The following is a 25,839-nucleotide window of genomic DNA, read 5'->3' as shown; positions in this document are numbered from 1 at the left end:
GAGAAAATGAGCGAGAATCAACCTGATTCTACTGCGGCGCGGCGGTGGAGGCCTACTTTGTCCGTTGTTGGGTTGGAGGAAATCATGTTTACTGTGACCACAACACGGCTGCTACAGCAGCAGCAGTAGCAGCAATAACAAAAACAACAACGGTTCCAGGCTTGCTGCGGTGAAAACTCGGACGAACGGTAAACGAAGTGTGTGATTGAAGGCTAATAAAGGTGTATCCGTATCTTGCTGCTGTTGTTGGTGTTGTTGTTATAGGGAAATGCAACACGGAACCGCGCTGACATCATGATGTTGTCGGGAAGCATGATGATGATTGTGTGGTGATGATGCACTCTAGCAGGTGGAAGTCAGAGTTAAGGGTCAAAAATTGCTTTATTTGGGAGGAATGACACATTTCCGTACTGGAGGCTGATTTCACGGTTTGGCAGTTTTCGGTTTCTTGAGGCAATACAGCATTTCTGGTGGGTGCTCACTCCGGTGAAAGGATTTGGTTCTCTCTCTTTCTCTGCTGAGCGCGGGAGTTGGCGATTGTGGGTCCGTTGGGTGGTTGGGGCGGCTGAATTAAACATGTGTTTGTCGCCGGTGTGGCGCGGAACAAGTGGAGCCCAATCACAGACCGAACCCGCGACGCGACGACGGCTCTGTCAAGTGAGCAGAAATCTGAGCAGAGAGCGGATTCTTGTTCTGAGGGAGAATGCGATTTTTTTTGTTGTATTTTGAAGGTAGTACTGTGACGATGCGATGTCGAGAGTCCATGCGAATTCTCGAGGTGGTCGTTGAGATTGGCCTACTGTGATCCATGCGGACGAGCCTGCGAGTGCGGGTGAGTGAGGAGAGCGAGTGACTTGGTTGTGTAACAACTAGAGGGCCACGCTATTTCGGTTTCACTGGTGTGTGCGGTCTGTGTTTGGATCAAGAATCTAAAAACTAGAAGGCTTAGTTATAGAACGAAAAATAGTTGACGATTTTCACCTGCGCTATCCACACAACTGGGCTGTGGTTCCGCGGGGTCAGATTTGTGGCCAGTTTCAGTCGCCGTTGATTTGTAGGTAGTTGCTCGTAGCCGTCAAAAGGAAAATATGGGAAATTAGTTGTGCCTTTGAAGTCTTTCGTCTCTCTCGCTTGCTCCGCAGCACTCGGGTTAGTCGACACGCCACTACCGAGCTGGAGGCCGACTGCATGCGAAAAAGAGAAAGGTGATGCGTGCTATTGGGTGCTCTGGAAGACACAACTGGCCAAGCGAATCAACGAAAGACCTTTCGACATCGGCAACGATAGAAGTGCTACTTGTGGAGCTTATTTATATTTGCTGATAAAAATGCAATTTCATTGAAACGGTTGGACACGATCCAAACGATAGCTGCCACCGGAAGTGACAACGAGGAGCAGTTTAAAAGAGCCATTATCAAGAAGAAGGAGTAGCAGTGGCTGTGGAAGGTGCTATCAACAGTGTAAGAGAGATGAAGTGTGTATAAATTTCAAATCTTCGGTTGGATCCCATGTTTTGGAGGATGAGTCTCTGTGTTTGTCAGTTTGTGTAGATGTGCATATCCATATATCACTGTCTGTTTTCTAGTTGTTGTTGTCAAATGTATCGGAAGTGGAAGCACAGTTGAACGTTTGCTTGTTTTTGAACTCGTAGAATAGAACCCTTTTTACCTTAAATAAACACCAACGTTTTGTGATTTTGAAAGCAATATACATACTAGATTCATATATACATACGTCCAGTTTGAAAGTTTTCGTGAAATAAAAGCTCTAAAATGGGTGCGGCCAGTACCGGTGCGGAATCGTTGGAATGTTGTAACAATCAGGAGGAAGGATCCGTCCGTTACAACCAGAATCAAAATCATCAACTGAATCGAGCACAGCATCAACCAGCACAGCCACCAGCTCCGGTACCGCAAGCAGCTTCCGAAAACAATCCACCACTGCCATTGGTATTGATCTCAAGTGTGAACCACCAATCCCCACCCACCACCGTGCTGCAATCACCGGCGCCACTGCACCTCAACAATATCAACAACCAACAGCAACAAGCCCAACGCAACAACCACCTTCACTACACGCTCGACATTGAGAACAACAATCAAAGCAACCATCTGTATGTTAATCCCCAAGGAAACTTCAACTACGATTACTACCTGCAAACCTTCTTCGACGAGCATGAATACTACAACCACCTCAACAACAACAACAACAACAACGTTCACAACTATGCCGGAACCGTGTCGATCTACTCGGAAGCCGAAACCCCCATGACAGTGGCCGCCTCCAACCTGTCCGCGTCCTGTCAGTGCCTATTCCTCCGCTACTGCAAACACAAAAAACGCGCCTCGTCCTCGTGCTGTCAACGGCCTCAGTCAAAACTTGACGCCTCCAGCAAGCAGAAGAAATCCGCCCAATCCAAGGAGCCGGAGAAGAAACCCAAACCGTCCGGCGGCGGGGGTGGAGGCGGGGCCCCACGTGGCCGCGGGGCCGCAAGTCGCGGCATGGACACCAACGACGCTGACCCGCTGATGCGTCGCCCGCGGCGTCGGAAGGACAACAGCGAGCAGGATCTCGCCTCCAAACAACAACAACAACAACAACCTCAGCAGCAGGGCGCCACCACATTCGATCAGAAGCAACAGCAAGCGAAGTAAATATAAGTCCCATTCTTTACCACCGCCTCAGAACCCCTCCCTGCCTTTCACACATACTCACTCACACACGCTATAAAGCAACGCAACGGCCGGCTGCCATGCCCCGTTCACCCACAGTAAAAAACGGCCCTAATTTGCATAAAATCAATTCACGTTGTGCGATGTCTCGATGTTGCTGGCTGTCACCCGCTCTGTCACACGCATTCCGCAGTGTAAGCCTATGCTTCTCTTTCTCTGTGTGTCACGCGATGAGCGCGTATGTGCGCTGCACGCACGCACGAACGCACTCTCGTGCCTGACAACGCTTATGTGCCCTGTGCTCCATTCGCTTCCGATTTTTTTGTTTTTCCGAGCCTAGTCGTCGTCGTCCTCGCTATTGTCGTGGCATCCTAGTTGGCTTTGCGTTTTTTGTCTTCCCTCCTCCGACTGTCAAACGAACCGGCAAGCGTGGCGTGGCGGCGGCTGCCGGTGGCTGTTGCTGCTGCTGCTGCTGCTGCTGCTGATGGCGACGGAGGTCGGAGACGAGGATGAAGAAACTTTTCTTTGTTTGCTTCTCTGGCTGCAAATGTTTGGACTTGACCTTGGGCCGCAATGCGAAGGAGAATGCCATCCCATCGGAGAAGATTGACAGCCGTTTGCCGTTATTTGATGGTGGGTGGTGGAGAAAGAAGGTCCGCTTTTTGTGGAAACCCAGCGGGTTTCTTCTTTTTTCTTTTGGGTTTCCTTGGTATCTGGCATAAACTCGTTGGTGAAATCGATAGAGAAATGAGTTTTAAGAGATCTCGAGTTGAGAAGAGTTTATTTGGAGTTAAGTTGAGCAGAAAATGCTGTTGAAACTTTTTTTCACATCCCTCTTAAACATATTGGAAGAAAAAAGTCTGTACACAACGGTTAAAATTATCATCCAATTCGATAGGAATTAGGTTAAGTCGAAATACGTACTTGGTACATTGATCGATTTATAACATAAACGTAATGATTGAGTTTCATTAAAATCATTGAGAATGTACGACTCTAAACTAGTTGACAATGGAGAGTAAACATCAAACTTGAGCAGCTACGATTTTGATTCGATTTTCGTAGCAATTGTAGTGTTACATCTTGTTATCTGTGCTAAAAGTCCTGGAAAATGTTGCATTTCCTCATAGTAGGCTGCTTGATGCACTGTGATTTTATTGAACCGCATCCATGGGCAAGGATGGAAATCAAGTGATCATGATCATGCTTCAATTGTTCTGTGATACGAGCACGGTGTGAGGCGTCGGCATCATGCTACTGCAAGAACAAGGCTATCTTGGATTATTCGTATCCTGTATCATTTATCGCTTGAAGTGATTTTCTGCCATCCTTGTCCATGGGTTTTTCAGAACAGAACTTGCTGAAAAACGCCTGAAGGAATTCTGTGGCTATTTCCTGCAAAAAAAAAACTTTGACAGATATGGTGTGGTTTACTCTGGAAAAACTTTTTATAATAACATCCGGAGTAGTTGCTGGAGAAACGAATGGATGAATACATCGAAGGAGCTTATAAGGGTTTCCTGAGAAGTTTGCTTCAAACTAATAGAGAAACTATTTTCAGGTGCTTTTCTTGTAATGAAATCGAGCTTGTAGTCCAGAAATTCAGATATGAATTGTTTCGCGGTTTGTTTATTTATGTTATTATTAATCTTATTTTGCTTTGGGTTGTTTGCAGTTGAGCAATTATCTTCCCTGAATCGCTCAAGAAACCGTTTCTCTTCAATCTCAGTAAGCAGTTGCAAAGAAATGGCAATTTAAATGGTAGTCACTTCAAGGCTTCTTCGATCATACCTCCAAGTATTTTTTTTTCATCAATTCTTTATTCCATCAGTAATTTGGCCGAAGATTACTACAGAAAATCTTGAAGGGATATAACCTTCAAAATTTCTCCAGGGATGTCTTCAGATATATCTCTAGGGATTCCTCCAGTGTTTTATTCAAGAAATTCCACCAACGGTTTCTTCAAGAAATCTTCCAGCATTCCAGGTATTCAATACCGATGTTTTTTTTAAGAACTCCTCCAGAAATTTCTTCGGTTATTTCTCCTGGAATCCTATTGAAAATTCCCACAAGAATGTCTTCAGAACCCAAGCTATACACAAGCCATATAAAAGTACGGCAGCGCAGATTTTGGTTGTATAGTAGTTGATTTGACGTTGTTCTAGCGTTGTGTTAAAATAACGTCAAATAAACTTCAATACAACCAAAACTTGCTCTGCCGTAACTCTTATATGACATGCGTGTTACTTGGGAAGTTCATTCATGATTTATTTTTCAGTTATTCCATCAGCTTTTCCTCCAGAGATTCCTGCAGAAATTCATACAGAGACTCCTTCAGTGGTTCCTACAGGTATTCCTCCCTATATTTCCCCAGAAATTCCTCCAGGATTTCTTCCAAGTGTACTTTAAGGAATTTTTACTCGGATTCGTGACCAAATTTAAAAAAAAATCTTCCGATAAAACTCCTAGAAGCTTCTACAGAAATTCCTTTGGAAATTTCTCATAAGATTTTTCTAGAAATCTTTACTGAAGTTTAAGTTATTCTCTTGACATTCTTCCAGCGATTTTTTTTAATACTATCAGAAGTTTCTCCGATAATTGTTTCAGAATATCCTCAGTTAAATTTTCGAAATAATTATGAATAGTTTTATGTAATGATTCCTTCGAGCGGCATTCCAGGTATCCCTCCAAGATTTGCTTCAGCAACTCCTTCTTAAATTCCTTCAGTATTTTCATGGTACTCTTCCAGACATTGCTTTGGTTTTTTTAAGAATATCTCGAGGGATTTCAACAGGAAACAGGCAGAAGATTAATGTAAAAAAAAACCGCTGTGGGTTCCTTCTAAAACTTCTTCACCTAAATTTTTTTCAGGAAGATCTCTGGGACTCCTTCAGTAGTTTAAGGATTTCTTCATGAATGTCAGCAAGGGATTTCTTCAGATGATTTTTTTTTGAAAAATTCTTCTAGACTTTTCCAAAAGTTTTTCAGCGATTCTTCTCGATTTTTTTTTGGAAATTCTACAAGGGTTTTTCCAACAATCTTTAGGGAAATTTCGTCAGGATAATTGAAGAAATCTTTAGAAGAGAATATATTCTCTTGCAAAATGACTGAGAGGTATTAGTGGACAAAAATCCTTGAAGCAATTTTTGAAGTAATTCCTAGAACCTAGAGCAATTTTTGGGGGAATATTTAGCTGTAGTCTCTATAATAAAGAAATAAAAAAATAGATTCCGAAAATTAAAACAAAAATGAAAGAATTCTGGAGAATGCTCTGCAGTAATTCCAGAAAGAATTTCTTCAGACATTCTTGGAGAAATAAACAAATTCTAAAGTGTTTTCTGATAAAACCCTGAAAGAGCCTTTGAAGGGATTCCTGAAGGATCCCCGGAGCAAATTCTGAAGAGATCCCCGAAGGAAGGTTTCAATAAATCCCAAGAGAAGTTTACGATGAAACCCAAGGAGGAATATCTGAGGATCTTCCGGGAAACTCGCTGGGAGGAGCTTATAGAAGAATCTCTGAAGATTTTTCTAGAGGAATTTCTGAAGATATTCTTAAAAAAATCGGAATTTCAGAAGGAATCGGTAGAGGAATTTTGGGATGAATACCCGGAACAACCTCTGGAAAATTTCGTGTAAGAATCTCTTGAGGAATTGCTGAAAAAAGAACTGGAGGAGTCTTTGATGAAACATCTGAAGTAATAGCTAGTGGATCTCCTCTTCAATTTGTGTAAATTGATTTTTCAGGGAAAAGCTGGAAGAATATCTTGAATAATTTCTTGAGAAATTCGAAGATGAATTCCAGGATGAATCGCAAATTAAACTCTTGAAGGAAGTTCTCAAGGAATTCCTGAAGGTTTCTTTTAATCAATTCTTGCAGAACTCATAAAAAGAGTTTCTGCAATAATGCCAGGAAAATCGTGAAAATATTTCACCCAGGAGATTCAGAAGAAATTTCCAAGCTACTCCTTGCCCAAGCAACACGCATGCCATACAAGAGTTATGACAGCGCACGTTTTGGTTGTATAGAAGTTATTGTTACGTTATTCTAACACAGTGTTAGAAAAACATCAAATAGACTTCTATACAACCAAAACGTGCGCTGTCATAACTCTTGTATGACATGTGTGTTTCTTGGGCGGTTCTAGGTCCATAAACTTGCTGGTCCTTGGATAGACATTCTCCTTTATCGAAAATGAAAATTACAAAACTGTGTTTTGTTTGATGGATGGCAAAATTGTGATTCTCAAATTAAGGTAACATGCAAATGATTCTTAGGAAAAACAAAAATCATCCAAATAATGTCATAAGGCTTTACATTTAAGCCATTTCCTTATGGGAGAACCAGTATATTGAGAATTCTTAAGTAGCCACCTCTGATTTTACCATGACAGCATTGGTCTAGAATAGTTTTAGAGCAGAACACACGTACGACTTTGTACACTTCTATCCAGAGGAATCCTTAATTGGTTTCTTGGTAAACGTCCTCAATGGATCTGAATTCCTTAAAGTCATCAGTATACAATAAACAGTATAATGACAGTCAGAAAACAAAGGAAACGATGTAGTCAAAATTCAAACTGTTTGCTTAGACCACCGCCATCGTCAAAGATAAAGTCCTAATTTGAGTTCCTATATTTGTCACTCCATATTGATCTAGAAAACAATGGCGCAAAAAAGTTGAGTTAAATTCGTTGCCTATTTATAGGAAAGTTCAGAGGTAAATATCTCGAGAGTTACACAGTATTTCAGCACACTGCCTTCGGAGAAGTTGTTCACAACATCCGTACTCAGTACATTGCGAACAATTAACTTCGGGACTGGCTCACTAGGTGTCGCAAAAATGATTCCTTCCAGGGTTTTTCTTTTCACGGATTATTCCCAAGACTGCATAATGGATTTCTCCAAAACTCTTCCTTCCGAGATTCTCCCGGGAGTTCTCCACTGTTTTTTTTTTCGGATAACAATGAGGATTCATCCCAAGATTTATTCATAGATTCTTTGAAGAACTCTTCCTGGGATTCTTATGAGGATTTATATCAGAATGGAGCATCCCGTGATTCTTTCATTGATTTCACCTTGAAAGCCTTAAAAGTTCTTTCACGGATTGCTCCAGAGATTTCATCAGGATTCTTCCTGAGTTTTCCACAGGGGGTTCTTCAGGAATTCCTTCTTCCCGAGTTCTTCCTTCTTCAGAAATTTATTTTGAGTTACCTTCGAAGATTACTCCATCCTGTATTTCATCATTGACTTCTTCAGAGATTCTTTTTTGGACATCTTTTGCCTTTTTTTCCCGGGATACATTCATTGATATTTCCCGGGGTTTCTTTAGGGATTTTTCCTAATTTCCGTGAAGGGTTTTACTCTGGATGATTTTTTGTAGATTTTCAACAGCTATTTCTTTTATTGGTTCATTCTGGGATTTCTTTATGGATTTCTTCCGGAATTCCTCCCGGGATTCATGTCGGGACCACTTCCAGCGTTCTTTCACAGATTATGCCCGGTTGCTTCTGGCATTTTTTTAGGTGTTGCTCCCAAAATTAATTTTGAGATTCCTATGGAGATTCTTCCTGGATCTTTTCAGAGAGATTTCAGAAATTTCTAACGTGATCCCTTCATAGATGCTTCCCGTTTTTTTTGGGAGTTTAACTAAATTTTTCTTTGAAACTCCTCCCCAGATTTTTTTTTTAATTTCTTATTTTTCACCCCCAGAATTTGTTAATTATAAAATTAGGCATTGCTCCCGGGATTCCTTTAGATATTCTTCCTGAACATTCCTACTTCATTTGTTTTTAGATTTCTCCTGGGATTTCATCAAAAGGACTTTTTGCCAAAGGTTACTCCCAGATTTTTAAGGGAGTTGTGCCAGGATTCCTTCAGGAATATCTCCCGGGCTTCCTTCGGGAGTTTTTTCTAGAATTCCGAATCGTTTAGTCATCTCGGGATTTTTTCAATGATTCTTCTCAGGGGTTTTCAGGAACTTTACCTAAGATTCTCACAGAATTTTTTTTCAGTTATTCTTTATGGGAAACCTGAGATTCTTATAATGTTTTCCCCGGGAATTCCTTCGAGATTTCCTTCATTGATTCTTCACGGAATTCTTTCCCAGGTTTCTCCTGGGATTCCTTCAAAAAAATCCTTTGGATAGATGTGTTCCATTTTCAGGTGCTTTTATGGTGATTGTTTTCTTCACAATTTTGGATGTATTCCTGGAATTTTGCTATAAATTCTTCATATAAAACTTGTCTATTTTTCACTTCTTCAGGAATTCCTTCTTAATTTTTATAAGGTACACCAGGGCATGTTGTAAGGGGTGGCGAGTTAACATGATGTTATCGGCACAGTATCATAACGTCCGAGGCCATATCGTCCCAGGACTTTATGGCGCATTTTTCCAAACATGCAGATATGTCACGAAGTCTTAGGAAAGAAGGCACATAGGATATTGTGACGCATCCGAACTTTTGGACGTTATTTCGCAAAAAAAAAACGCGAAAATGACCGGGACAGTATGGCCTCGGACGTTGTGATCTGGCCCCGATGTTATCTAATCATAATATACAATACATATACCAATAACCATAACACGTAGTTCTCGAATCAAACGTTATTTTGGTAACGATAATTTTCAAAATTCTTCTAACATCTGTTTCAAAGCTGCGCGTTTCAACTTGCCTCGGCATACAGAGATTTTAGGGATATTTCTTCCAAAAAATATTTATTAATACCTTTATGAGATTTTTCTGCCCGATTGGGCTCATTAGCATATTACGTAACGCTTAAATGAGAAGGATGGACCCTCCTTGAATTTCTTTAGAAGCGTCTATTGAATTTCTCCTGAGACGCAACGCAAGTAACCAAAAGTTCCGTTTCCCATGCCAAAATACACTTTCAAGTTTCGCAAAGTTCAAATACAACTTTCTAGCTGCAATGAGCCTTGTTGGAACTTCACGCAGAAGTTCGACGAAGGCTCATTGTAAGCCTCTTTAACAGCTTGAAAGCTGCTTAAGATGTTATTCGGAACCATGCCGGAACTTCCAAGTTCCTAGAAGTCAGTTTGAGTTCAGTAGTTTGATGTTCCTATGAGAATGAATGATAAAAATATATGTGTCCTTCCGGATTCAAACCGGCAGCCGCTGCGTGAGAGCCCTATACTACACTACAAATACGATGAAGTGCCCGCCGGGTGGAATCTGACTTGTACCAATTGTCTTTCAGCAGCTAGGTTTGCACACTTGTACAGTAGTGAAGTTAATCCAGACGTGTATGTGAGTGATAGAATGCATTCCGGTTGAGATTTCAGACATTCACAATACCAGTAGAAACAGAAAAGTACATTTTTGTTGACTATCGTTTTGGGAAAGTTCCGTAAGAAGCTGCTTTGAAGTCCATCTGACTTTTTATGTTAACTTTCAAGTTCAGAAATGATTTAAATATGAAGTTGCTTAGAAGACTAAGGAGCAACTCCTAACAAACTGCTTAGTTCATAAAACACCCTCTTATCTCAATGTTTGATTACATGGGATTTTCATTAATTTCTGGAACAATAGAATGTCTATTGTCTAGATAGCATATTATTCTCAATACTCTTAAATACTAAAAATCTCTAAACATTGTGAAGTTTATCTAAAAGTCGTCCTTTATAGAAAGAATCCTTGATAAAAAAGTTGTATCCTTGACCTTGCAAAAAAAAAGTTGGCCTACAGGTTTTGCACCGCGGTTTTTCAACTTTATTGAACGATATTCCTGGGCTCCTGATGTCGATTTTGTTTTTTTGCATCAAAATGAAGATTAAGATTATAACTTATATTTTTCTAAAAGAACCTGAAACTTTGAAAACTGCTTCTAAAAAGTAGCAAATTTCTTGGCGTTCGGCCAAAATTTGTCACTTTTTGCTACAGTGATAGACATTCGTTTAGTCGAGGCTAAAAATTTTTCAAAAAAGTGTCAGGAAACTCATACAAAAGGTTTTATGATAAAACTTTTTTATCGTAGTGATAGTATATCTAGTATTGTTTTCTAAAAATGTGATACATCATACTTACGTATGCACTGAAACAAAAACGAGGATAAAAACCCTTCAAATGTAGTTTTTGCCTAGACATTCGTTTAGCCGAATTGAACATTTTTTAGAATTCCATAATAAAAAACTAACAAATTTCGAAAAATATCCAACAAAGTCATTTTGTATGGCGACCTGCATTATAGATCGACTTGTAAATCATGAATTAGATCGTTTTTGGAAGTGTTGCCATATCAATTTTGCATGCATCTCATATAAATATGTCATAATATTGTAAATGTTTCCAAATTCAGATTTGGTGTAGTTATTTTTATCGGAAGTGTTTCAAAAGAATGCAATGAAAGTTTTATGACCAAAGCAGGTTGAAAATTTACGAAAAATAATGTTTTTAATAGAAAAAAATAAAGCAAACCATCAAAAAATCACGTATTTAATTATTGTTTTGATGAAATATTATGGTTTAACTTGCATAAATCACAGCGTTTACTACTATTACGTCTTCTTATAGCTCTCAATATCTTCCAGACTGTATTCTGGCTGAAATAACATATATTGGACGGCTCATATTTCGAGAAATGGAACCGAAAGTATTAAAATTTCTAGCATGAACTACTTGTTTCATAATTTAGACATTCTTTTCAAATAAATCATGTTAAAAATGAATGTGGTTCACAACTGAGACTCATTTATAATATATTTCTTCATATTGAATGAAATAAGCCAATTGTTTGACCATATCTTGCATTTTTGTAAGAGCATCTGCTTTTAAATAAACAGGGTACAAAAATTCTGACACTTCTTGCAGTTCTTTCACTTAGCGGTCTTCTAACTCATTTAGTAATGCTAGTATCAAACAGGTATACTCCACAGGCATTAGGCCGCGTCTTTATTTCAATGCAGAACTATTTATTTTATCTTATATCAATCCAATTTTAAAGTTTAAACAACCAAAACCTAGTATGTATACTTAATTTTTTCATCACATTTTATGCAATAATTTGAACATTTATAACAATAATTCTGTGCCATATTTTCAAAACTGCTAATTTAGCTTACGTTTGAGTGTTTACATGAATCGTTTTTCTTAAATAAATTTGTTTATCGCCGCTTCTCCTTATCGGGACATTTTTTTGATAATATTCCTCTGAATTTCACAAATAAATAATTTTTTAAGGTCAATTATCTTGCCAACACGTCATAAACTAAATGCACACGTCATAATTAAACAAAATATACTCACGAAATTGCAAAAAAGCTATTGAAAACCAATTTTTCATTTACTTCGGCTAAACGAATGTCGAGGCAAAAAATGACATTTGAAGGGTTTTTACCCTCGTTTTTGTTTCAGTGTATATGTAAGTGTGATGTAACACATTTTTATAAAACAGTACTAAATATACTATCAATACGATAAAAAAGTTTTATAATAAAATATTTTGTGAGGGTTTCCTGACACTTTTTTTGGTTTCGGCTAAACGAATGTCTATCACTGTATGGTGTCCCGTTACGCTGTATTTCTTGATATCTTCCGAAGTACAAAGGTTCAATTCCCAATTAGAACACATAAAATGAATCTTATATTCAAATCTGATCGTTCGATATGCTTATTAGCATGTATTCAACGACATAACAATTTTCGGAAGCAAAACGTAACGCGTGGAACGTGTCAAATACGAATCCGAATGAAAAAGCATAGCATTAAACACTACTCATTGTTTCCCAGAAACTTTCACTGGTATTTCTTAAATTATGCACTCATTGGTGAAAAAAGCCGGGCCGAATTGTACCCTCAAAATATGTCCTGTTCAATCTTCTGCAACTTTGGTAAAACTAGGGTTTGGACCACAGCCATCGTCAAAGTTGTACTTATTTTAGTTCCTATATTTTTGTCACTCCGTAGTGACCTTGGAAACACCGCTGCTAAAAAATCCGAGTTTAATTCGTTCCCGTGTCCCGAATTTAATATGCCGCGAACGTCCAGCGTCCTATTTATTCCTGCAGTTCTTTTGAGCTGAACGGCTTGAAATTTACACGGATTCGTCTCAAGATTATTTTTCTGAAATTCCTTCAGGACTTTCTTCAGAATACTTTCAGCGATTCCTTCAAGTTTTTCTTTGGGATTTTTTTTTGGGATCTTTCCAAGGAATCCATCCAGGATTTCCTCATTGATTTCCTTCATAGATCCCTCGTAGAATTTATTCAGAGATTCCTTCCGTTTTTTTCATAATTGATTGCTCTCGGGATTTTACAGAGATTTCTTTCGAAATTTTTCCCGGGAATCCTTTAAAGACTCCCCCTGAGATTTCTTTCGGGATTCTTCCTAGTATTCCTTTACTAGTCTTTCACGGGCTTCCTACGATTCCCACCCTACGATTTTCTCCCGAGATTTTTTCATTGGTTCCTCCTGGGATTGCTTCAGGGACATTTTCCGTCAATCCATCAGGGATTCCACCCTTGTAGAGATCTCCTCCAGGATTCCTCCCAGAATTTTTCACGAATTATTCCCGAGACTGCATAAGGGATTCCTCCAGAACTCTTTCTTCGGGGATTCTCCCGGCAGTTTTTTATTGATTTCTTCCAGGATTACATTGCAGTTTCTTCTCAAAATTCAATCAGGAATTCTTTCAAGGATTCTTCCCGGGAAACCTTTGGGGATTTATACCAGAATTCCTTCAAAGATTTCCGCCGAGATTGCTTCATTGGTTCTTCCTCGGATTCCTTCTATAATTTCTCCCAGAATTAATTGAAAGTTCTTTCGCGGAATATTCCTTAGATTTCATGACGACTTTTTTTTCCAGATTTTGTATAGGATTTCCCCCCAAAAATGCTTCGTTGATACCTGCTGGGATATCATCATTTATTTTTTCGGGTATCCTTAAAAATGTCTTCCTAAATGTAGTATAGTTTCTATCAAGGGTACACCAGGAATTCCATCGAGAATTTGGACAAAGATTTCTTCAGGCAATATTTCGAGTATTTCTCCCAAAATTCATATAGAAACTCGTCCTGGACGTTTTCAGGTATTTAAAAGACGTGGACATGGACACCGTCTTCAGCCAGAGGCTGTACAGACTGAATGAAACTTAACACTAGACAAGGGACACACGGAGCATGCACCAATAATGGATACGGAGAAGAAACTATACTCACGAAAAGTTTCATAACCCGGAGCAAGAATCGAACCCTCATCCCATAACATGGTGCGATTAGAAGCTTGGTGACCCTAAACGCACGGCTAGCCCCTCAATGGCAATTGAGTAATGCGACATGCACTACACTAAGGATACGGGTAATGTCACAATAGATCTAAAAACTGGTCGCAGTGACAAACCCGAACAGGAAAAAAAAAAGGCTTTCGTCATTAATTTCGCACATGATTTCTCTGGGGTTTTCTCTAGGGCTTTCTTATGATATCTAACCTGAGCTATCGTCAAAGAATTATTCTTGGATTTCTTCATTGACTTTCCTATTGGACTATTCGGTATTTTTTTAGAGATTGTGCAAATTTTTTACCAAGGGTTCTTCCTGGAATTCTTTGTTGGTTTAGGGATTTCTTTCGGAATTTTTATGTTATTATTGTTGGAATTTTTGCATTGATTCCTCCTGGGATTCCTCCCAGTATTCCCTTCATGAAGGATTCTAGGATTCCTTTATGGATGTTTTACAGGATTCCCTCTGGGACCACTTCCGGAATTGTTTTACGGGTTATTCCAGGTTTCTTCTGACGTTTTTCAGGTATTCCTTCCAAAATTTTTTTAGATATTCCCGTGAAGATTCTCCTGGATCTTTTCAGGGATTTCAGATATTTCTAATGTGATTCCTTCATTGATGCTTCCCGGAATTTATTTAGGAGTTTATCCAAGTATTCCTTGAAAACTCCTCCGCTGAATCTGTTGATTATTCCATCAGGGATCCTGTTAGGGATTTCTCGCAGGATTCCTTTAAAGATTTTTCCAGGGGTTTCGGGATATTTTAGGATGCTCACGTTCTAGAGGGACTCGAAAGGGACTTCAGGGTGCTTCAGGGGTTTCAGGCGTTTTCATTAGTTTTAAGGGATTTCAATACCTTCGGGAGAGATTCAGTGAACATTTCAAGGCATTACAGTTTCAACCACTTGAGGCACCTCAGGAGGCCTCATGAAGCAATGAGTTTTCAGAGACGTTTCAGTGAAACTTAGGGTCTCAGAGAGTTCAAGGGGGTTTCGAAGGGGTTTTAAGGTGAAACGGGAGTGCATCCAGGTACATTTTTGGCTCGCGTTTTCGAGAGTCGTCATCCATACAATGAGCGAAGCTGAAAATTCTACTCAAATCTTACCACTGCCATCTCTGGATTAGCTCATATGTGTCTTTCAGGGATTCCAATGATTTCTGTGATGGTGGTTTCAGAGAGATTTCAGGTGGATTCAGGGGATTTTCATTATCAAAGCATTTCAAGGCATTTCAGAAGAGTTTCACGGAGTCTCATGAGAGATTTAGGGTCAAAGACCCGGATAAAAAATACAATAGAAAAACATTGGATACTAATGTAACAGAACCATTGAAAGCAATGTTCTCACAATGGAATTCAATGTTAAAATAACAATAGAAGAACAATTGATTCAAATGTTTCTAACAGTAGAATCAAATGTGAATGAGCATTTCACATTGAACTGTATAGGTGGTTAAGTATCGTAACAATACAAAAAAAAAAAGACTTTTTTCCATACAACTTTTTTCGCAAAACAGGAAATTCTAATGGTAATGAAATGTTGGTAATGCCGATACGTGGAATGGAATATACCGTAGATTTTTATGTATTTGGTTCGGTAAATATGCCAAGAACATTCTGTTTTGAACTGTGATTTTACATTGAATTCAATGGTATAGGAATGGTTTTCTACTGTGATACAGAGATTCTTATGTTTGTTGCGAATAGTTGCAAACAGTGAAATACACGGTAAACGTATTTTTCTGAATAGTGATGTTATTGCTGGTTCCACATTTGATTCAATGCTTTGGGAATTGCTTTCTATTGTGATACAGAACATACTGTGTTGCACTATTTTTACGTTAAATCCAATGGTTTGGAAATTGTTTTCCATTGTTAAACTGAAAATTCTAAATTTAACTTCTAAGTTTAACTTCACATAAAATATAAACTGCTTGAACAAATCCTGAATGAAACGAAACTGAACTATCATTATGCATTTGGACTAGAAGCTTGTATATTTTAAGCTACATGCCAAAAACACAGATCGATCGATTAATTATCAAATATTTGGATCACTCATGCTGTAAATCGAGTAATGTTTAACTGCATTGATGGTTGAAGCTTGACCTCCCATTCCCCACAGCCTGATAACTGGGTTTAGCAGACTAAGCATTATATGTGGCAACACTATAAGCGGCAGGATGGAACCGTGCCGAGCGCGCTATGTGTTATTAATTCACTAATGTAGTTGTATATTAGTGGGTGACGAGGTACAAAAGTATCATTACAGCGTGCTTAACCATTACCTTTTTTGCAATTAAAAACACCAGTTGAACTTAATCCTGGAACACACTACATACGTCTGCAATTATTGAAGTTTTTCATTCATCAAAAGATTCAAACAAGAATGTTGGAACACTTAAAGAGTGAAACTATATTAGAAGACCTTCCAGACTATAGCGCAAAAGATTACTTTTTCAGTGATTAGATTCAACTAAGTTTGATACAATTGAAACGAGTTGATTCAGTTACTAAGCTAGAAAATCTCTTAAAACGAAATTGTTATATGTTTTCTATGACATACGGCAATATTGGCCCTTCAAATTCAATATAAATGTTATAACTTATATCATGCTGACCAGTAAATCTAAAAATTATGGTAGAAAATAGAGTAATTAGTTTGTATTTAGAATGTTACTCATGGACAATACCAAAGGAAAAAAAACGTATCCCGAATAAATCAAACTTTCGCTAACGCAATTAAGCTATGGCGCTTTGCATAAACTAAGTATATACTCATTTTGGCCATCTCAGATCCCTCAACCCCCTCGTAGACTTTGTCCTTAGTCGAAGTTTGTACGGCCTGTAGACTTAGATCAGTCACCTGAAACTTTATGTAACATGTTTGAAATCCCGTTTAAAGCCCTTTAACGGATAACCAATAAAATTCTTGACAGCATTTTCATGAGGTCCACAAACACATTCTTCTACATATTTTCGGCATATCTCTTGGGTTTATATGCCAATTTATGAATGACATTCTTGAAGGTATACATTCCATGAAATTTTCTTCCAAAGTTCTTCCAGAAATTCCTCTAGAGGAACCTCATGAAATTTTACCAAGAATTCTTCTTGAACGTGAAGCTTAAGAAATTCCATCAAAGAACATTTCAGAAATTTCTCCGGGGACTCTTTCAAAAAACCATTTATGGAATCCAGACATTCTAACAGCGTTTTTTTTATTTTGAAGGTTAAAATTTCAGAGTTCTTTTTGAAATTTTTACAGGGATTTCTTTAAAAATAAATTTCTTCAGAAATATTTTACGGAATGCGTCAAGGACAGACTCTTTGAAATCCCAAGATGGCCGCCACAATGACCGACTTTTGCACCTGCTCAGGATTTTGAGAACACAAATCTCATTTATAACCAAACCAGCGCACCGGATTTTTTTTTCTTTTAAGCTTATCACAAATGAGCAAGAACAAAATACAAACTATACTATGTTGGGAGTTAACTTCTTGAGATTTGTGCATCTGAAGTTCTGATGTATTGTTGAGCTGGAATTTCCAGACGTTTGTCCTGATGTTCCTCGATAAATTTTCCAAAGAATGTTTATAAAGAACCTCCCAAAATGGCTCCATTGATTCCTTGGAAATTCCATAAATAAGGTCACGCAAAAAATGTTAATTTTCAGCCCCTAAAGCCACTAAGGCATACTTTTAATATGAGATCTCCTCTGAAATTTGTGTATGGGTTATCATATTTTTCTGAATCTCTTCCCTTCTCAAAGCGTAACGTATTTTATAGACGTTCCCCCTTCAGAAATAACTCCAGGAATTATATTCCGAAGTAATCCGAGGGTTCTTTTTGCTTCAAAAATTCTTTCAAGATTTTTTTAATTAATTTCTTTAAGGAATGTCTCCAGGAACTTCTACAGGAGCCGTCCATATACCACGTGGACAACTTAGAGGGGGGAGGGGGTTTGAGAAATGTCCATGCTTGTCCATGGGGGGGGGTAGGGGTCTGCCAAATGTCCACGTGGACAGCAATCATTTAAGAAATAAAAAGGATTCATCAACGAAAGGAATTTTGCTGTATTATTGACTTGATTTTCCTTTAAAACAGTTCCCTATTAGATTTTCTCAAAAACTTTACTTGTTTTAGTTGGCAACGGCTATTTCAAAAATGAAGTCACAGCTTTACATACCAATTTTTATTTACTGTAGCAAAATTTCTTGAAAAATTATCAGAATTACGAATTACCTACTAAAAATACTAAGCATAATTCTGGAGTTTCAAAAATGTAGATCTTAACAGTGTTTTTATTTAAGCTTTTGTTGATATTTTGAATGAATTCTTCGAAGCTTCATACCAATTTTAAAAAGTACTTCGAAGGTTTATAATATCTGTAGAAACTTTGGATTCGTGATATTCTATGAGACTCAACATATCTATACAAGAAAAAGATGGATAAATTATTAGTGAAATTAGTTGAGTTTCATTAAATATCATTAATTGACCACACGGATTGATATACCGAAGACTTTACTCTTAAGTCAAGTCTTTTAAATTCATGTCGAGATACTTTGCAAGTTTACAACAAAATGTTGTCTTGTAATTTCTTCTAAAACTTGAGATACTTTATGAGACGCTGCAGTGCACTGTACTGCCATTTTGGTGGCTGTGATTGCTTGACAATTTTTATGTGGTCATTTCAGTACTCAGTCTAGATTGATTTAACAATCGTTTTAACTTCTTCCCCGCGCCTAGCAATCTCATTAATGTAATAATATAGTTTCCAATATATGTTGAATTTCGTAACTTTTTCTACATATAAACATAGTCACACTAAAGACGGATTGAACCGTGCAAAAATCATGCTGATCGGTTCATCCGTTCGAGAGTTTTGTTGCCTCAAAGATACATCAAACAAACATATAGATAGAGTAAAGTCAAAATCATATCACTATGAGTGAGTTTTGGAATTATGGTCTTTCAAAATCATACTAATTCTTGTTTTTCTTGACAAATTCTTTAAAAAAAAAATAAAACTGTCATAGTGTTCTCAATATCGTAGAATAAAAGTCATTCAAAAATATGAGACAACCATGGATTAAACAAACATCAGGGACATAGAAACCTATGTTGACATGTTAACATCAATTGATAATTCTGTAATACGAAAGCTATGGAATATTTGTAATACAAAAAAATATGAACATGTTAAATGTAGAGCATGATTCTCTGAAGTAAAAAAAACTTAAAAAATAAAAATAAAAAAAGTTTTTTAATAGAAAAAAATTTTTTTCTCTGAAGTCCACGTGGACATTAGGGGAGGGGGGTAGGGGTCAGTGAAAAGTCCACGCTTGTCCACGGGGAGGGGGGAGGGGGTAAAAAACCACGATTTTTCTGTCCACGTGGTATATGGACGGCCCCACAGAAGATCTTCGATGATTTTTTTTAGTGATGTCAGCAGATATTATTCCATAGATTTCTGCTGAAATTTATACAGAGATTCCTTCATGAGTTCCTCCGGTATTTCCTTCATGTTCTTCACCAGGAATAAGACCTGGATTTCTTCCAAGGCTTCTTTTAGTAATTCTTACTCGGATTTTTTAAGAAAATAAGACATTTGTTCAATATTTATTCCACCAAGAGTTTCTGCTCTCCCTCAGAATATTTTTTACAGATTTTGTTTTTAACATCTCGTTCTAGAATTTCTTCAGTAAATCCCTAGAAAATTTCATATAATCCTCCAGGAATTCATTTGAGAATAGGGATTACTACAGGAATAAGATAGATATTTTAATGCAAAACTCCTTTAAAGATTCTTTCAGAAATTCCTACATAGATTCAATCTTTACTAAAGTCTTTTTCAGTAACCAAATAAAACCTTTTTCAATGGATTTTTTTTTTTAATTTCCATAGAACTTACAACGATTTATTTGGAAATTCTTCCTAAGCTTTTCACCACAAGACTTTTGAAAATGTTGTCAGGGGTTACCGAAGAAATCTAGAAGGAATTCTTCCTGCGGTTCCTTCAGAAATATTCCCTGGGATTCCTTTGGAGATTCCTCCAAGAATTCTTCCAGATATTCCTTCACAGATTTTCTCAGAAGTGATTTATGAAATTCCAAAAAAAAAAACCTTGATGTCATTTTTCAAGGGTAACCTGAAAGAACTTCTAAAGGAGTGTATGATAATTTTCTGGAGAGATTCCTGAACAAATTTAAGAAACAATCGTTGAAGGAGTTCCTGGAGGAATTTATTGAGATGGATTTGAAGCAATTTTAAAAAGAATTTTATTTCAGATTCATTACAGAATGTTTAAGGCTCAAGCATCCGTCATCGATATTTTGAAAATGAAAGGCAGTTTTTTCACTGTAAATCAAAACAATGGCCATAAAAAGATATTCACTGCATTCCATTCCTCAAGTGAAATGCAGTGAATACATTTTCGTGGCAAAAACTTTTGTTTTGAACGTAAAAACTGCCTTCAAATGACGATGATTTCAATGACAAATTGTTCAACGTTAAATGGCTATCACGGAACAAAAATCATCACTTGACTGTCAAGCAATAAACTTGCAACGTTCGGTAGTCATGACGTTTGAAAACGAATAGATGACTACATTTCACCTAAAATCTCATTATCTTGATTTCCACCAACAACACATTGGATTCCTCCTCCCATTCTAGCCCGTCAATAAACCAAAGCCTCAATCATCAGTTCATCTATCCGCAACGTTCTTCTCGCCTAATTCGCTAGACAGCTTGTTCATCGCAAGTCTTATAATGACTGTGACACCAAGCAGGCCGTGGCAGCGGCGCCTAACGCAGAATGCCACCATCTGCCAGCAACGCCTGCCACGTAATATGTTCACCTTATCAAGAACAAAACACTCGTCGCCGCCTACTAGGTACATGGCTTCTGGGCTCGGATGCTCAAACTAGCGTATCCACCAGCCACCCACAATCCCAAGACGACGACGCCTACTGTTCCAACACTGACTGGACTGGTGTCACTGGTGTCGAACCCATCATCCAGCACCAGCACCCATCTCGTGGCGTCACATGTCACTTGGGGTTTGTTGTCCTAGGCTGCTGCCACCATCCTGAATACTTAAACGAAAAAAAAGCAGAAACTCAGAAGAAGGAAAAAACTGTCTCGCTTCGGTGGGCAATTCCTCTGCAGCATCAGCCAGCCGTCAAACATCTTCTTCCCACCCACGAAGATGCGAAAGGACGGACGGACAACTCCTGAAAAGTTTCCCATTTCTCGCTGCTCGGCCCTAGGCTCAAAAGTAGAGACACTTTTTCCGTGTTTGCCTTTTGTTTCTGACGGAGACGCTGGCACTGCGCGCCGTTGGCTTTTGGGATTGAGTTATTACGGGTCGATTGCAAAGGGAACTAAAAGTCCGGTGGCTGGCATCCCATCCTTCAGAGCCGAAGGCAGGCACAAAGTTTGAGGGTCTGCTCTGCAGCAATGTGTGACCTTTTTGGAAGTGTTGGTTCGTGTCCGGATCCGGTCCGTTTCAATTTATTGCGAAGCCGAATAAAGGCATGATATGTAAAGTAGGAAATATTTTCTGTTTTCGGTATTTTGCTCCTCGAATCGTTGCATTGTTTTGAACCCTGCGTTGCACGTGGGCGAAAATCGGCCTACTTTGTCGGGTGATTTCTTTTTGAATCGACGAGTGCCGTTGTGTTCGAATTTTCAGAGGCACGATTAATTTGTTCCTATTTAAGGGATTTTTTTATGTTTTTATCAAATCATAATTTTACATTTTTATTAAAACCAGTCAGCGACTTTAAAATGCATATGCTTTCAACAACAAACACCGCGAGAAAATACGGAGTCCGCTCTGCACAAAGCAAGGAAACAAAAGATGGAATTCAATAATTCGCAGCTGACTGCGAAACGACCTCGTTTTTTTCGATGATGTACCCCCAGAGTTGCTTTTTATAGCTCACCTTGATTTTAGATTACCGTTTTACGGTCATCAAGTTGCACATTCAATGAATAAATCCATAACGGAATGGGCTCGGCTTCGGCTATAGCCGGGTCTCGTTCTCGGCCAACTAGAGGACGTGATCCATCAAAGTGAACCGGGAAGCGTGTAAATTGGCCTAGCTAGAGACAGGGAGAGATAAGCTCGGTGAAGGTGATGGATGAATCGATGATGGACTGACGATGGTTTTGGGCGATTTGTGGAGGAGTGCACAAATTGAAATACTGATTGATTGTTGCAGGTCATGAGGAGGTCAGCTGTAATTTGTTAATATTTTTCGCTTCTGAGTTGAGCTTTCCCGGAAGTTAAGAGCTTGAGAGGCGCTTACTCAGCCTATTGTTACTAGTTTAGAACAAAAGGTCGATAATACGATCACCACTCTGTTTATTTAACGTTCATCCAGCCAACATACATTTTCCCCTTTGGAAAAGCGCAAACATAATCTTTTTTTGCTTTTCAGCGGATTTTGATGACTTTGCAAAAAAACTCTTCTAGTTAAGAACTCCGGGGACACGGATCCACTGCCGAATAAAAAAAACAGTAGAAAAACTGAACGTTGTATTGTAACAGTACTATTTAGAACCATATTGTTGCATTAGACACCACTGTAAAAATAAAAATACAAAAACAATAAGATGTAATATAGACACCATACAGTGAATTGAAAATAAGAGTTTAACAAAATATTATACAGGTTGTTAAGTATCGTAACAATACAAAAAAATATTTTTCTACACATATATTTTTTTGCAAAACAATACATTTTATTGTAAATGAATTGTTCTAAATACTGATACGTGGGTTTTAATATACCGTACATTGTATGGTACATGTATAGTTTCAAACAATAAAATGTACCGTAAATATATTGTTGTTAATTGTAATTACACTAATGGCTATACATTTAATCAAACGGATATGGAAAGGTTATGTTGTATTGTTTTACATTACATAAACCATATAATGTTATATTATCTTGTCATGATCCTTCTGTCAATGGCATCTTAGGCTTTCTAGCCAAACTAACCTAAACTCGTCTAAGTCTGAGTAGTCTCTGATTGCATTAACAGTTGAAGCTTAGGCTACCATGTACCACCAGCCAGATTACCGGGTTTTGCAAACTAATGATTATTTGTGGCAACACTTTGAGCGGCATGATGGAACTATGCCGAGCACGCTAAGTGTTATTAGATCACTAATGTAGTTGCATGAAGTGGGTGACGAGGTACATAATTATTATTATCATTACACCGTGCTTAACCGTTTTTGCAATATTGAGCCTCCAGTTTGACTAAAGTTTGAAATACATAACAACTCATGAGAAAACTGTCAAGTTCTGAGTTGAGAAACTCCCCTAAATGCAAATACAAAAACAATAGTGTTGAACTCATCCATTGATTTACAGTAACAATCTGACCTGCGTCTTTCCGGGTTGACTTACATTCCTATTCCTCTCATCGGACTCTTTATACCTAGCCCGCCATATCTCTTGGATCTACAGTCCTGTAGGACTCCTGGTTTACCACTTATTTAAACTTTTTATTGACTTTAAATAGATGTTTCAATTTTTTCTTTTTTTCCTTTTTTCTTTTTTTTGCAACAAAAAAGTCACGAACATCAACAAAACAGAGCACGGAAAAAAATCTAAAACTGAATAAATAATTGAAAATGCATGGAAAAAAAATAATTTGGGAAAAGTGAATGGTTCAAACGTAAGAAAAACGGTATAGTATATTGTTACATAAAGATCGGATGTAAATGTGTAGTAGCTACAATGTGCAAGGCTTTTAGCGAACCATTCCATTACAATACACTTTATTGTAGCATATACACTGTATGGTGCAGGAATGGTTTTCACCAAATACCCTATGGTTAGTTTTTATCCGGGCATGGTTCCAGAGTAATTCAGGGTTGCCTTGGGATGCCAAAATTGTCCACATACTTTGCACAATGCATAACTCAAGATCCCGATGAGATATAAGAACAGTTTCTTTGGTAAATTTATTCAGCAGGCTAAGAGTTATCTGACGCCGGTGACCGTGGTTCGAGATTCGCCCGCTAGGTAGCACCAGTGTCAAAAACTGTCAAACATATATAACTCAGAATCCTGATGAAATAGAATGATGCCGTCTTTGGCAAAGTTGTTTAGCAAGCTAAGATTTAACTAACAATTGGCTCCCAGGGTAAAAAGTGCTAAAACGAATATCTTGAAACTCTAATGAACTAGTAGTGCGCAATTTCAGAAAAGTTGTACAGCAAACTAAGAACTATCTGGCAACAGCGATTTGGGTTCGAGATTCTTCCGCTAGGTGGTATCAGTGTGAACATTGTTTAAACCCCTATATCTAAGAATCCTGATGAGATAGAATGATGCTGAATTCGGCAACCTTGTTCAGCTAGCAAATATCTATCTGACAATAGCTACAGACTCAGGTTTGTGACTCATGTGATAGGGGGCGCTGTCAAGAAACTTCCAACCAGTATAGCTCAAAACTCTAATGAGCCAGAAGTGTTCAGCAGATAAAGAACTATCTGGCAACGGCAGGCTTTAGTTCACGATTCTTTCGCTAGCTGGCACCAGTGTTAAAAATATTCAAAACTCTGTAACTCGGAATTCGGATAAGATAGTACGATACCGTTTTCGCCAAAGTTGTTCAGCTAGCTAAGAACTATCTGACAGTTGAATACCTTTAGGAATCTTGTCAGGGTCTCCAGATTCTTCAAATCTCTCCATGGGTTTCTGCAGAGATTTCTTCAGTTACTCATCCAGACATTTTCCCGGATATCCTCTGGGGGTTCCTCCGAAGGTTTATTCAGGAATTTCTCCTTGAATTTCTGAAAGTTCGTCGGGGAGGAGTTTCACCAGAGATTCCTGCTAAAATTTCGCCAAGGATTTACCCAGGAGTTCTTCTAGAGATTTTTCCTGGCTATTTTTCCATAGATTTTTCTGGATATTTCGTCAAGGGTTTATCCTGATTTTCCTTCAGCGTTTACCGAGGAATTCTTCTGGGAATTCCTTCAGGAACTCCTCCAGAAGTTCCTCTAGGAGGTTCCTTTGGGAAGTCCTACGAAAATATCTCCAGAGTTTGCGCCGGAAATTTCTCCAAGGATTTACCCAGGATCTTTTTTATAGGTTTCTTCAGTTGTATTTTTTTCGGAAAGTTCGATGCAAAATTTATTTCTGTATCTAACAATTATTTTTTCTATTATTACTACACTACTATTCTTCTAGTAAATTATTCTAGGGTTGTGTCTATCTACAGTTCTCTGATGGCAAGGCATGACCTCAGTTAGGTCATCAAATATTCTCGGGAATAGTTATGAGAGGCCTTGAATCAGTATGAGCTTACGTAGCTCAGAAAAAAAGCATGTGCGTTGCAGTTCCTCTTCAGTTTATTGAACTCCTCAAGGACTGACTTCAACTAGGTCATCCCAGGTACTCAGAAGTCTTGTTTAGGAACGAATTTTATTCAGTTCGATGTTATGTTGCCCTGACTTCAGTCAGGTTGTCAAGATTTCTGGTATTCTCGTAGATTATACAAACATTGTCCCCATTTCCAAGTATTAGTACTAAAAAACAGCGATGAATACAATAAACCATATTCTATCGTAGGCGATCACTGTAAGTATGGACTCGAACAATCCATTGAGATATCCAGAACCGTTAAGACTGGTAAAAAGGCAACAGGTCTGAATGGATGGCTGTAGAACGCAGAGGTCAGTCAATAAGCGAACTGTATCTCGTGTTTCAAATATTTGAAAATAATCCACGTGAACTTCGATAATTCCGAAGTAATAAATATCCCGAGAGCTCAAAGACAGCATCTTCGAAGCAAAGCTTCAAACTTCAACAATTGATTGATTGATTTGTCTTTATTATAGAGACTTTCAGCCCTTGGCTGGTTCGTCTCTCCTTCAACAATGGCTTAGCAACTGAATATGTAA

At 38.2% G+C, this 25,839-nt stretch overlaps 1 protein-coding gene across 6 annotated transcripts in view; it reads left to right on the top strand.

Annotated features, from left to right (window-relative positions):
* Window positions 1–535: 535 nt before the first annotated feature.
* The window catches only part of LOC109424932 (potassium voltage-gated channel protein Shaker), a 623,864-nt gene continuing 598,560 nt past the window's right edge, over window positions 536–25,839 (top strand). For all 6 annotated transcript variants that reach the window (XM_062843290.1, XM_062843294.1, XM_062843301.1 and 3 more), the window contains exon 1: window positions 536–2,650. In XM_062843290.1, coding sequence (XP_062699274.1) covers window positions 1,773–2,650 — 878 coding nt within the window. In that variant the 5' untranslated portion in view covers window positions 536–1,772. The remainder of the gene's footprint in view (window positions 2,651–25,839) is intronic.

Source organism: Aedes albopictus, chromosome 1 (genome assembly GCF_035046485.1).
Source record: "Aedes albopictus strain Foshan chromosome 1, AalbF5, whole genome shotgun sequence".
NCBI classification, from domain to species: domain Eukaryota; kingdom Metazoa; phylum Arthropoda; class Insecta; order Diptera; family Culicidae; genus Aedes; species Aedes albopictus.
The sequence above is the reverse complement of the archived record's forward strand: the minus strand, read 5'-3'. Positions and strand labels throughout refer to the sequence as shown.